The sequence below is a fragment of the Dryobates pubescens genome, chromosome 27, assembly GCF_014839835.1.
Source record: "Dryobates pubescens isolate bDryPub1 chromosome 27, bDryPub1.pri, whole genome shotgun sequence".
Lineage (NCBI taxonomy): Eukaryota > Metazoa > Chordata > Aves > Piciformes > Picidae > Dryobates > Dryobates pubescens.
In genome coordinates this window covers 8,901,151-8,915,219 of record NC_071638.1, presented here as the reverse complement: position 1 = coordinate 8,915,219, position 14,069 = coordinate 8,901,151, and the positions used below count along the sequence as shown (strand labels likewise).

Here is a 14,069-nt window from a genome sequence, read left to right as displayed (position 1 = left end):
ATCACTGCTGGGTTTACAGGGCAGTGCTGGAGTCACCATCCCTGGGGGTGTTCAAGCAGCCTGTGAAGCTGGTGCTTAGGGACATGGTTTAGTGTTGACCCTTCAGTGCTGGCTCAAGGGTTGGACTGGATGATGTTTGAGGTCTCATCCAAGCAGATGATTCTGCGATTCAGGATCTCTACGAATAACGAAAGAGAGAACTCCAGTTACAAACGACTCCCTGGAAAAATAGAAATGAAATAATACTAACAGGTTGGAAAAATAGAAAGAAATAGGTTTTATTCCTCTTTTTGAAGTTTAATTGTGTTCAGTCTTCTGGTGTGCCTGTGATTTCCCACTAAATTCACAGACTGCTGAGGCTGGGGACCACTGAGCCCTGACTTCCCTAATATTCTGAATACCAAAGAGCAGAGTCTTCACTGGGTAGCAGCAATGCATATTTATAGAATCAAATACCACATTAGCTTGAGCATTAAATTACTGCAGTCTAATTACTAATGTTTAAATACCCAGTAGATGTTAATTAGATCTTCTTTTCATTTCCAAAGGGATTAACTCACCACCACCACACTAGCTGAGTGGAAGAAGCATGAGAAGAGCAGCATTTTCTCAGAGATAAGGAGAAAATGTTATGGTACCTCTTTTTGACCACTGATACAGCAGTCCACATTAAAACTGTTGTATGAACTTGGCAGGAGGGAATCACTGCAGTAAATACTGCACTGAAGAGGTTTTCATTCAGTGAGACTTGGACACAGACTGAGAGCTGGGCAGAGAGGAACCTGATGAGGTTCCACAAGGAGAAGTGCAGAGTCCTGCAGCTGGGCAGGAAGAATAAACTGCAGCAGTGCAGGCTGGGAGGGGATCTGCTGCAGAGCAGATCACAGGAGGGTTGTGCTGCCATTCAGCCAGACCTGGAAAGGCTGAGAGCTGGGCAGGGAGAAATTTGTTGAAGTTCAACAAGGACAAGGGTAGAGTCTTGCACTTGGGAAAGAACAAACCCAGGGAGCAATACAGGTTGGGGACTGAGCTGCTGGAGAGCAGTGAAGGGGAAAGGGACCTGAGGGTCCTTGTGGATGGAAGGATGACCATAAGCCAGCAATGTGCTCTTGTGGCCAAGAAGGCCAGTGGCATCCTGGGGTGGATTAGAAGGGCTGTGGTCAGTAGGTTGACAGAAGTCCTCCCTCTCTACTATGCCCTGCTGAGGCTGCATCTGGAGTATTGTGTCCAGTTCTGGGCCCCTCAGTTCAGGAGGGACCTCAGGGAACTGCTTGAAAGATTCCAGCACAGAGCCACAAAGATGATTAGGACAGTGGAAGATCTTCCTTAGGAGGAGAGCCTGAGGGAGCTGAGGGCTCTGTAGCTTGGTGAGGAGCAGCCTGAGAGGTGACCTTGTTGCTGTTGATAAAGATGTGTGGGGTGAGTACCCAGAGGCTGGAGCCAGGCTCTGCTGGGTGATGCTCAATGGCAGCACAAGGGGCAGTGGTGGAAGCTGAGGCACAGGAAGTTTCACATAAATATGAGGAAAAATTATTTCCCTATGAGGGTGACAGAGCCCTGAAAGAGGCTGCCCAGGGGGGTTGTGGAGTCTCCCTCTCTGGAGATATTCAAAACTCACCTGGATGTGTTCATGTGTGAGCTGGTCTAGGTGATCCTGCTCTGGCAGGGGGGTTGGACTGGATGAGCTTTTGAGGTCCCTTCCAGCCTCTGAAATTCTGTGATTCTGTGATGAGGAGGAACTTCCTCACTGGGAGGCTCACAGAGCACTGGAACAGGCTGCCCAGAGAGGTTGTGGAGTCTCCTTCTCTGGAGACTCATTCCTGTGTGGCCTGTCTGCTAGTTTCTATGGTCCTGCCCTAGCGGGGGGGGTTGGGTTTGATGATCTCTGGAGATCCTTTCCAACCCCTAACATCCTGTGGCCTGTGATCATTTAGCAATTGTAGACCAAGAGAAGGAAAAGGGAGGAAAGTGATGAGTTCTTTCTGTGCTCACTGTTGTGATACAGTGAAGTTTTATGTCTGTGTGAATGCATAGAGTTCAAGATGGATTGTTATCATTGTAATGGGTGGGTTTGGGAAAGGAAGAGGACAAATCCTATCTTGAACAATGAGTATGAAAGAAAAATCAGAATTAATATCTACTTAATATCTATCTTGGTGAGACCATTACTAAACAGTAACAGGATGTCCCCTGGTTTTCCTTTCTCTGAGGTGCTACCAGTCAGCACTTCAGAGAGTGTTGTCTTTTTGAGGATTAAAAGTAGGAAGAGAAGGAAGGCTTCTGTACACACAGGTTCAAAACCCAAACAAAACAGATTGTTTAGGAGGAGGAATGGTGTATAGGGCTGTCTGAAGAGTGAATAGTCATGAATTTACAGCTGAAGCTTTTCTTTCTGGGAGTATGAGTATGCTGTGTAGGCAGAGGGAAGGAACACCTCGTCCCCTTTGTCTGGGGACAACCACTGTTGAATACAACCTGTGCTGACATCATGCTCTCAGTTCTTAAAGTGATTTGTTTAGTGATAAATGACTTAGGAGGTGATTGTAGTGGTTTGAGCTAGTCCCTAACTTAGATACTGATATTGAAAAGGAAAATTCCAGAGACATTTAGAACAGAATAGAATAAATTTGAGTGTAAGATAAATCATGTAAGGGATTGGATAACAGAATAACAATAGATAGGTTAATATCATTCCATTGGTGTATTGAAAACCTTGTATCTTGCAGCAGAGGTTGTTCTTTTTGCCTGCTGGTTCTTTGCTGTTCCACTTTGGCTTCAGGCTGTGCTATCCTCCCTCTGACCTTGGGCTTCTCTATTTTACTTCTCTAAAGGTACAGGGCAGGGCAGCAAGAAAGAGTGAGACTTGGACAGGCTGAGGGCTGGGCAGGGAGAGATGGAATGAAATTCAACAAGGGTAGAGTCTTGCACTTGGGAAAGAACAAGCCCAGGGAGCAGTACAGGTTGGGGACTGAGCTGCTGGAGAGCAGTGAAGGGGAAAAGGACCTGGGGGCCCTGGTGGATGGGAGCTTGACCATGAGCCAGCAATGTGCTCTGGTGGCCAAGAAGGCCAATGGCATCCTGAGGTGGATTAGAAGGGCTGTGGTGAGTAGGTCGAGAGAGGTTCTCCTCCCCCTCTACTCTGCCCTGGTGAGGCCACATCTGGAGTGTTGTGTCCAGTTCTGGGCCCCTCAGTTCAAGAAGGACCTCAGGAACTTCTTGAAAGAGTGCAGCACAGAGCCACAAAGATGATGAGGGCAGTGGAAGATCTTCCTTAGGAGGAGAGCCTGAGGGAGCTGAGGGCTCTGTAGCTTGGAGAGGAGCAGCCTGAGAGGTGACCTCCTTCATGTTGATAAAGATGTGCAGGGTGAGTGCCCAGAGGCTGGGCCAGGCTCTGCTGGGTGATGCCCAATGGCAGCACAAGGGGCAGTGGTGGAAGCTGAAGCACAGGAAGCTCCATGAGAACTGGAGGAAGATTTTTTTCCCTGTGAGGGTGACAGAGGCCTGGAAGAGGCTGCCCAGGGGGGTTGTGGAGTCTCCCTCTGTGGAGATGAATTCAAGTCCTGCCTGGGTGTGTTCCTGTGTGACTTGGTCTAGGTGCTCCTGCTCTGGCAGGGGACTTGGTGCAAGATTCTACCCTTGCCCTTGCTGAATTTCATTCCATTTCTCCATGCCCAGCTCTCAGCCTGTCTCAGTCTGGCTGAGTGGCAGCACAACCCTCCTGTGTCAGCCCCTCCACTCAGTTTGTGTCCTCAGCAAACTTGCTGCCACTGACTTGAGTCTGGCTAAGACAATGTACAGAAGGTAAGTTTTGAACTGCTCTGTATTCTTCCACTGGGAAGTAAACTGGGGGCAGCTGCTCCTAGGGCAGGGTGCTCGCAAGACTTTGCTTACTCTTTGCCCCAACACACTTCAAGCCGAATGTTTCTGTGATGCTGTGAAGTATATGAAATGGCAGTGTGGTAGCAGCTCCCTGTGACTCTCTGGTCTTTCTCATGCCCACTTGTTCTGCTTTTGTGAGCAGCAGCCAGTATGTGCTGTGCTCCTGTGCAGGGCTGTGCCCAGAGGCAGTGAATTTCTCTCTCGGGGCCGAGCTGCTTCCAACCTTTAACAAAGCCTTCTTTAAAATCTGACTTGCAATCACTTCTGCTGTGCTGCCACCACCCCTTTTGCAGCCTTGAAGTGTTGAGGGGTGATGAGGTGTTGCTGTCCTGTGACACTGGGAACGATTCTCTCTGCAGGGGAAGCCCGTGGGAACGCCAGATGCCGGTGCCTACTTCCGCGTGCTGGCAGAGCATGAGGTGGCTGCAGCCTTCACTTCACCCACTGCAATCAGAGCAATCCGTCAGCAGGACCCTGAAGCAGCTCTGGGGAAGCAATACCCTCTGAAGAGGTGAACTGGGGATACACTGGAAGTGGTTTCTTGCAGAAACAGGCTGGCTGAGCTAATAATAGCAGAGTGTCTGGAGCTTTGCCCACAGCCCTCTGTCAGACCGAGTTGAAATGAGTTGTTGGCAGTTCAGGTGTGCTTGTATTGGCATGTAAATTTGATACTGGCACTTTGGAGGAGGTGAAAGCTCTTAAAAACATCATGGTTCTGAGGATAAGAGCTTTTACTGCTGAGTTAGGATTGCTCACTCAATTTTACTCCACTCTGCTTACACCCTGTAATATGTGCCCTGTGAGAAGAGGCTGAGAGCCCTGGGGCTGTTTAGTCTGGAGAAGAGAAGACTGAGAGGGGATAAATTAATGTCTATCAATAGCTGAGGGCTGTGGGGCAAGAGGGAGGAGACAGGCTCTGCTCACTTGCACCCTGGGATAGGACAAGGGGCAATGGATAGAAACTCCAGCACAGGAGGTTCCAGCTCAACATGAGGAGGAACTTCTTCACTGGGAGGGTCACAGAGCCCTGGAACAGGCTGCCCAGAGAGGTTGTGGAGTCTCCTTCTCTGGAGCCTTTCCAGCCCCATCTGGGTGCATTCCTGTGTGACCTGTGCTGGATTCTCTGCTCCTGCTCTGGCAGCGGGGGTGGACTCAATGATCTCTGGAGGTCCCTTCCTACCCCTAACATCCTGTGAGCCTGTGATCTTTGACCCTGTATCATCTTTGCAACTTAGTGCATTTCTCAAAATGCAGGGAGAATCACACAGAATCACCAAGGTTGGAAGAGACCTCAAAAATCATCAAGTCCAACCTGTCACCACAGACCTCATGACTAAAAGTGCAAGCCACAAGAAATGCACATCTGAAATAACCCTCAAAAGAGGAACAATTTTGGAGGAGAAAACAGACTTCCTGAAATGGGGAAGGCACCAGAGTTGGGGCTGTTTAGTGTGGAGAAGAGAAGGCTGAGAGGGGATCTGATCAATGTCTATCACTAGCTGAGGGGTGGGTGTCAAGTGGAGGGGGCCAAGCTCTTTTGGGTGGTGCACAGCAATAAGCCAAGGAACAATGGAGACAAACTTGAACAGAGAAGGTTTCAGCAAAGCATGAGGAGAAACTTCTTTACAGTGAGGGTGACAGAGCCCTGGAGCAGGCTGCTCAGAGAGGTTGTGCAGTCTCCTTCTCTGGACACATTCCAAACCCACCTGGATGCATTCCTGTGCAGACTACCCTGGGTGACCCTGCCCTGACAGAGGGGTTGGACCCAGTGATGTCTGGAGATCCCTTCCAACCTCTAATGTAGTGCAATACTGTGATCTCAGAAGACTTCAGGAGTGATGTGGTGCTTGGTAGAGGGCCTCTGCAGTTTCTCATGGCATGAGAGGTTATTTATGAACTGTTTTGTCATTTGCAGTATGTGTGTACTGGAAGAAAGAAGTTAATTTGCTAGTTGACAAGAATTTTGGTGTGGAGTCTGAATCTGTGTTGGCCTCTTATCCTTTCTTTCTTACCTCAACTCTTGGAGGTTTTTAATGTGTGTCTGGGTACAATCTGAGTGTTGTCTTTGTTGCTCATATGCTGTGTAAGGAGGATTTGTAAGAGTGAAGGCATGACCCCATCCTGTGGGACTGCTGCAGGAGGGAAGCAAGTCCTTGGGTTTGTAGCAAGAGGGTTTGTGCATGGCAGCTCTGCATTCAGAATTTATGCTCTACCTCAGGGCAGGATTGTACCTGGTGGTTACAAACAGGCACTGAATACTTGCCTGAAGTATTTCAGATGGCCACAGCAGCATTCCAGGGAAGGAGGTGCAGTTTTCCTTTGTTATTTATCTACATAATGAAACCAGAAGTGTTATATCCTGAATTTCCCTTTGGTTTAGATTTGATTTCCCCAATCGATGTCCTTTGCAAAATCTTGCAGGAACATGTTGAACTGTGCAGCAAAATAAGCAGATCCCTTCCAGCTTCTAATGCAATAACTTCACAGCTGTGCTATTGCTAGCAGCTTAGCAAAGTCTCTATGCTGTGGTTTAGTCATGTTTGTTAGTGTTGCAACCTGATCGTTCCCATGGCCCTCCTCTGGACCCTCTCCATCAGGTCCATGTCCTTCCTATACTGAGGGCTCCAGATCTGCACACAGCACTCCTTAGGAAGAAGTTCTTCAGTACAAGGGTGGTGGAATAGGCTGCCCAGGGAGGTTGTGGATGCCTCCTCCCTGGCAGTGTTCACCCAACCTTCCAGTTTAGATGAGGCCTTGAGCAGCAGAGTCTGGTTGAGAGGTGTCCCTGTCCATGACAGAGAGGTTGGAGTGGATGATCTTTTTTTAGGATAGGATAGGACAGAAAATAGGATAGGACAGAAAATAGGATAGGCTAGGATAGGACAGAAAATAGGATAGGGTAGGGTAGGGTAGGATAGGATAGAAAATAGGATAGGGTAGGATAGGATAGGATAGGATAGAAAATAGGATAGGGTAGGATAGGATAGAAAATAGGATAGGGTAGGATAGGATAGGATAGAAAATAGGATAGGATAGGATAGAAAATAGGATAGGATAGGATAGAAAATAGGATAGGGTAGGATAGGATAGAAAATAGGATAGGGTAGGATAGGATAGGATAGAAAATAGGATAGGATAGGATTAACCAGGTTGGAAAAGACCTTTGAGATCATCAAGTCCAACCTATCACCCAACACCATCTCACCAACTAAACCATGGCACCAAGTGCCTCATCCAGGCTCTTCTTAAACCCCTCCAGTGATGGTGACTCCACCACCTCCTCTAAGGTCCCTTCCACCCTGAGCCATTCTGTTTTTCTCTTTATCTGGAGCACTGACCAGAGGTATTTGTTGAATTTTGTTACCTTGTTTTCCTTTCCCCATGCAGCTCAAGAGCCATACTTCTTTTAACATCTTTTGTTTAAAGGTTCAGGACATTATTTGTAGCTGGTGAACGCTGTGACATGGACACACTAGAGTGGTCAAAAAGGGTCTTCAAGGTACCTGTCTTGGACCATTGGTGGCAAACTGGTAAGTACTTTAAAACTATTATTTATAGCATTTATCTTCACAGTATTTATACTTAAGTAGTTTCTCCCTCTCAATGAGGGAGGAGATGGTTTCAGACTTGTTTCTGGAGTCTGCAGGTAGAACTGCTTTCTCTCTCCATGGACACTGAAATAGCTAAGACCCAAGTGTAAAACTAAAAATCCAAGCAGGAAGAATGTTTTTTTTGGAAGTGGTACTAAAAAGTGACTTCAGGATGTATTCAAAACACAACATTTAAAAAGTGGTGGGGGGAAAGAATCACAGAATCACCAAGGTTGGAAGAGACCTCAAAGATCATCAAGTCCAACCTGAAGAAAAGGGGAAAAAAAGGCATTTGCCAATGCCTGTGCTTCAACAGGGGGAAAAAGGAAAAGAAAACACCTGAATCTGCATTTTGGAACCACAGAATTGTCAGGGTTGGAAGGGACCTCAAGGATCAGCCAGCTCCAACCCCCCTGCCATGGGCAGGGACACCTCACACTACAGCAGGTTGCTCACAGCCACATCCAGCCTGGTCTTCAAAACCTCCAGGCATGAGGCTTCCACCACCTCCCTGGGCAGCCTGTGCCAGTCTCTCACCACCCTCATGGGGAACAACTTCTTCCTGACATCCAATCTGAATCTACCCATTTCTAGTTTTGTTCCATTCCTCCCAGTCCTATCACTCCCTTACACCCTACAAAGTCCCTCCCCAGCTTTCTTGGAACCCCCTTCAGATCCTGGAAGGCCACAATTAGGTCTCCTGGGAGTCTTCTCTTCTCCAGACTGAACAACCCCAACTCCCTCAGTCTGTCTCCATAGCAGAGCAGCTCCAGCCCTCTGCTCATCCTCGTGGCCCTTCTCTGGACACCATCCAGCATCTCCAGATCCTTCTTGTAACAGGGGCTCCAGAACTGCACACAGTGCTCCAGGTGGGAGAATCACCTCCCTTGTCCTGCTGGCCACACTTCCATGACATGGATTTGAACTGGGATTTGACACACTTGTTTTGTCAAATTTTAGATTTGGCTTTCATGCATGGCCAAGGTGTAGAAGGATTAGGCCACACTTCTCTTTAAATGCACCACAGTGAAGATAGCTCTAATGTAGCTCAAGTCAGCTGTGCAGTGTCCATTTAGTATCATAGTATCAGTCAGGGTTGGAAGGGATGCCAAGGATCATCTAGTTCCAACCCCTCTGCCATGGGCAGGGACACCCCACACTAGATCAGGCTGGCCACAGCCTCATCCAGCCTGGGCTTAAACACCTCCAGGCATGGGGCCTCAACCACCTCCCTGGACAACCCATGCCAGAGCTTCACCACTCTCATGGGGAAGAACTTCCTCCTCACATCCAGCCTGAATCTCCCCACCTCCAGCATCATTCCATTATCCCTAGTCCTATCACTACCTGATAATCCTGATTATAGATTTTGGAGCAGCTCTGTTACAAGGACAGGCTGAGGGAGCTGGGGGTGTTCAGCCTGGGGAAGAGGAAGCTCAGGGGAGACCTAAGAGCAGCCTGCCAGTACCTGAAGGGGGCTACAGGAAGGATGGAGAGAGACTGTTTGCAAAGGCCTGCAGGGCCAGGGCCAGGGGCAATGCCTTCAAACTAGAGCAGAGCAGATTTAGATTGGATGTTAGGAACAAGCTCTTTAATATGAGGGTGGTGAAACAGGTTTCCCAGGGAGGTGGTTGAGGCTCCTTCCCTGGAGATATTTCAGGTGAGGCTGGAGGAGGCCCTGGGCAGCCTGATCTAGTTGGGGATGTCCCTGCTGACTGCGGAGGTGGTAGGACTGGATGAGCTTTGGCGGTCCCTTCTGGCCCAGACCATTCTATGCTTCTAAAATAGACCCCTGCTACTCACCATTCAGTGCCATTCTTCATGCACCTGTTCTGTATTGTGTTGATGAGATGTGCACTTAAATTCACAAGAGGAGTAAGTCAGGAATGCAGTCAGGTGGAGGAAAACTAGATGATAATCACCATCACTGTTGGCTTTGCTGCTGCATCTGTCATTCTCCTCGGCAAGGAGGAGTGAAATGAGATACCAAATGATGCATGAAAAGAGTTTTTTGAAGTTTCACTGCTAACCAGCAAAGCCACTCACAGTTTAGGATGACAGATTGCCTTTAATCTAACCTAATTGGGCATAATGTCTGAATTGGATTTAATTTCACACTTGCTTTCTGACAGCTGGGATAAAAACTCTCATGGCAAAACTCTTCAGTGGCTGGTTTATGAGGCCTTGCTGAAGGCATGGCTGAGCTGTACTGTGCAGAGGCTGAAAGAGCTTTCTGAAATTATCTTCCAAGACCTGTAAACATAAGGCTAAACTGGTGCTTGGGATCCCAGCCTGCAGCATGGCTGTCCAGAAAGAAGTTGTCAGGTTTAACAGTGCTGAGGGATGAAGGAAATCAGATCTGTATGACTACTTGATGATCTGGCCCCTGAATCTTCAGGACCCTCCCAGCAGATATTATTTCTCTGATGTGTTAGGTTTGGTTCTGTATTGGTTTTAGAGTGGACAGAAGCTCTTCTACCCCTTCCCACAGGAGTAAAAGAAAGCACTCCACACAGGATTGGGAAGAATTGGAAATGTAAATGGAAGCTATGTACAGCTGTGTATACAACAGTGCAAACCCATACAAAATACACAGATCCCTGTTCAGCCTCAACCCAGTTATCCATTCTGGGCTTACCAAAACCTCACTCCCCACCCAACCAGGCCAAACCCCCAGGCCTCAATGCCCTCCCCCCACATAACTCCCTACCCAGGCCCAAATGATGCAGGAAAAATGACCCAGGCTGCTCAAGGCCAAAGGCCTCCTGCAGAATGCCAAACAAGAGATAGCAGTCTGTGCTGGGAGCAGGAGAGAGGGGGGGAAAGGGCAGGCTGTGATTTATATTATGAGTGCTATAATTCATCTGGTATTATGGGTGCCGAGTAGAGTAGAATAGACCAGACCAGGTTGGAAGAGACCTTCAAGATCATCGCATCCAACCTATCATCCAACACCACCTAATCACCTAAACCATGCAACCAAGCCACCCCATCAAGTCTCCTCCTGAACACCTCCAGTGATGGTGACTCCACCACCTCCCTGGGCAGGTGGTGGAGGACTGTGTCCTCTTGTTCTGGTGCTGGTTGCCTGGGAGAAGAGACCAACCTCTGCCTGTCTGCAACCCCCCTTCAGGTAGTTGTAGAGAGCAATAAGGTCTCCCCTGAGCCTCCTCTTCTCCAGGCTAAGCAACCCCAGCTCCCTCAGTCTCTCCTCATAGGGCTTGTGTTCCAAACCCCTCACCAACTTCGTTGCCCTTCTCTGGACACGCTCCAGCAAGTCAACATCTTTCCTAAACTGAGGGTCCCAGAACTGGACACAGGACTCGAGGTGTGGCCTAACCAGTGCAGTGTACAGGGGCAGAATGACCTCCCTGCTCCTGCTGGCCATACTGTTCCTGATGCAGTAGTTGTTGCCATACAAGAAAGCACATTGCTCTTACATTATTCACTGAATGTGAGGGGCTGGAAGGGACCTCAAAAGCTCATCCACTCCAACCCCCCTGCCAGAGCAGGAGCACCTAGAGCAGATCACACAGAATCACATCCAGGCAGGTCTTGAGTGTCTCCAGAGAGGGAGACTCCACAACCCCCCTGGGCAGCCTCTTCCAGGGTTCTGTCACCCTCACAGGGAAAAAAAATCTTCCTCCAGTTCACATGGAGCTTCCTGTGCTTCAGCTTCCACCACTGCCCCTTGTGCTGCCATTGGGCATCACCCAGCAGAGCCTGGCTCCAGCCTCTGGGCACTCACCCTGCACATCTTTATCAACATGAAGGAGGTCACCTCCTAGGCTCCTTTTCTCCATAGCCCCAGCAACCTCAGTCTCCTCTCATAAGGAATTCCTATTGAATTCTTCATTCCATCCTTTCTGGCATAATTAAATTGACCATAAATTGAGCAATCTGGCATCATTAAATTAAATTGGAGGGAGCATGTGCAAAGAATCTCCTCAAAGCTGCTTTCTTGCTGTATGGATGGATTTGTTATCAGCTGCTGCCTTTATCCCTTCCACAGGCCCTGCCTTCCATTTGTCAGTGCTATCTTCTGCTGTAGTAATTCCAGTCAACCAAGATGACAGCACCTGCCAGGGCAATGGTTCAAACCATCTCTGCCATAGTGAGAGTTTAGTATGTTGTACCTATTGTGTTCATCAGTGTGTCAGTGTATGACAATTGCTCCTTCCCCTTACCTTCTCTTTTCTCTTGCTACCTAACAACTTCCCACCTCTTTGCTTGCTTCCAATGTCTATCCATTGCATCCTAAGAAGCTGGAAGCTGGATAGCCTTACAGATAGCCTTACAGAACTGGCTTGATGGCTGCACCCAAAGAGTGGCTGTCAGTGGCTCCATGTCCCAGTGGAGGCCAGGGACAAGCAGAGTCCCTCAGGGATCAGTCCTGGGACCAGGCTTGTTCAACATCTTTGTGGGTGCCATGGACAGTGGCACTGAGTGCACCCTCAGCAAGTTTGCTGATGACACCAAGCTGTGTGGTGCAGCAGACACGCTGGAGGGAAGGGATGCCATCCAGAGGGACCTGGACAGGCTGGAGAGGTGGGCACAAGCCAACCTCCTGAGGTTCAACAAGACCAAGTGCAGGGTCCTGCATCTGGGTCGAGGCAATCCCAGGCACAAATCCAGGCTGGGCAGTGACTGGCTGGGAAGCAGCCCTGAGGAGAGAGACTTGGGGGTGCTGGTGGACAAGAAGCTCAACAGGAGCTCTCAATGTGCACTTGCAGCCCAGAAAGCCAATCAGATCCTGGGCTGCATCAAGAGAAGTGTGGCCAGCAGGTCAAGGGAGGTGATTCTCCCCCTCTACTCAGCTCTGGTGATGCTCCACTGGAGTACTGCCTCCAGTTCTGGAGCCTCTATTCCAAGAGGGATCTGGAGGTGCTGGAAGGTGTCCAGAGAAGGGCCATGAGGATGAGCAGAGGGCTGGAGCACCTCTCCTATGAGGACAGACTAAAGGAGTTGGGGCTGATCAGTCTGGAGAAGAGAAGGCTCCCAGGTGACCTCATTGTGGCCTTCCAGTATCTGAAGGGGGCTACAAGAAGGCTGGGGAGGGACTTCTCAGGAGATCAGGGAGTGATAGGACTAGGGGGAATGGAATGAAGCTGGAGGTGGGGAGATTCAGGCTGGATGTGAGGAGGAAGTTCTTCCCCATGAGAGTGGTGAAGCCCTGGCAAGGGTTGTCCAGGGAGGTGGTTGAGGCCCCATCCCTGGAGGTGTTTAAGCCCAGGCTGGATGAGGCTGTGGCCAGCCTGCTCTAGTGTGGGGTGTCCCTGCCCATGGCAGGGGGGTTGGAACTAGATGATCCTTGTGGTCCCTTCCAACCCTGACTGATACTATGATACATTACTCTCTTAGTGCAGCTGAAACTCTAATATGAATGCCAGGCTGCAGTGTATTTTCCCTGAGTCCTTCCCATCAGCAAATGCAATACTTCAGCAGTGTGACAGAATATTATGTTGAGCAACAGGAGACATGGTCTGCAAATTACCATGTCTCAGGAGTGTAAGTGGTACAGGACATTTTTCATCCCTGAACTCCTGAGTTGTTTCAAAACTAATTCTTTTGATTGAGCTTGACTGTTGACTCCAAATGAACAGGACAGCTCTGAGCACAGAACTTACTCTCTGTTGCTCTGCATCATTTGGCAAAGCACAGTCTCTACAGGCCAGGCACAAATGTAGGTGGAAGCTTTCTGATGGATAAAGTAAGTCAGACCCTTACTGATTCCCCTTGCTACTCTTGTGAGTGCACTTCTTGCTTCTGCATCAGCAGCACCATCTCTGACCTAAGGATTGCTTTCAGAGGCACAAATGCCACAGACTGCATCAGGATATTCATTAGTCATAGAATGGTCTGGATTGGAAAGGACCTCCAAAGGTCCTCCAGTGCTGACAGCAGGGACATCTCCAACTAGATCAGGCTGCCCAGGGCCACGTTGAGCCTCACCTTGAATATCTCCAGGGGTGGAGGCCAAACCAGCTCCCTGGGCAACCTGTGCCAGTGTTCCACCACCCTCACACTGAAGAACTTGTTCCTCGCATCCCATCTAAATCTGCTCTGCTCGAGTTTGAAGCCATTGCCCCTCATCCTGTCCCTGCAGGCCTTTGCAAACAATCTCTCTCCACCCTTCTTGTAGGCCCCCTTCCAGTGGGGCTCCTTGAGCTGAAGTAGCTTTACAATTAAAAAAGAAGAGTGGGACGAAAGAAAGAAGGCTCTGAGGGCTCTTTCTTTGCATCAGCCTTTATCCTGATAGTAAAAATGTGAGGAGGGACTTGGGGCACTTTAACAGCTCTGATTGTAAGATGATCTCTCACCAAGTCTCTCTTCCAGGTCTCAGTGAAGTGCTTGTCATTATTTTCAGAGGTGTCTGTGTTCGTTCCACTTTAACTCCGAGCAGATGCTGAGCGCAGCTACAGACGAGTAGTGAGCCACGGCTCTTCCACAGAGCTGTTTCATTCCCAGACTGTGAAGGTGTTATGCAAAAAGGAAATTGGCTCTGTAATGCAGTTGTGCCTGGAAAGTTCCAGAGCCAGAGGGTGAGCTCACTTGCTGGTGTAGGCAGTGAAAGCATAGCACCTAAATGTTGGCAGAAGG

The 14,069-nt window shown here is 49.0% G+C and overlaps 1 protein-coding gene across 1 annotated transcript in view; it reads left to right on the top strand.

Annotated features, from left to right (window-relative positions):
- Nucleotides 1–14,069, top strand: part of ACSS3 (acyl-CoA synthetase short chain family member 3) — a 62,610-nt gene that overhangs the window by 29,501 nt on the left and 19,040 nt on the right. The window contains exons 8-9 of the mRNA XM_054173921.1: nt 4,239–4,390; nt 7,306–7,409. Coding sequence (XP_054029896.1) covers nt 4,239–4,390; nt 7,306–7,409 — 256 coding nt within the window. The remainder of the gene's footprint in view (nt 1–4,238; nt 4,391–7,305; nt 7,410–14,069) is intronic.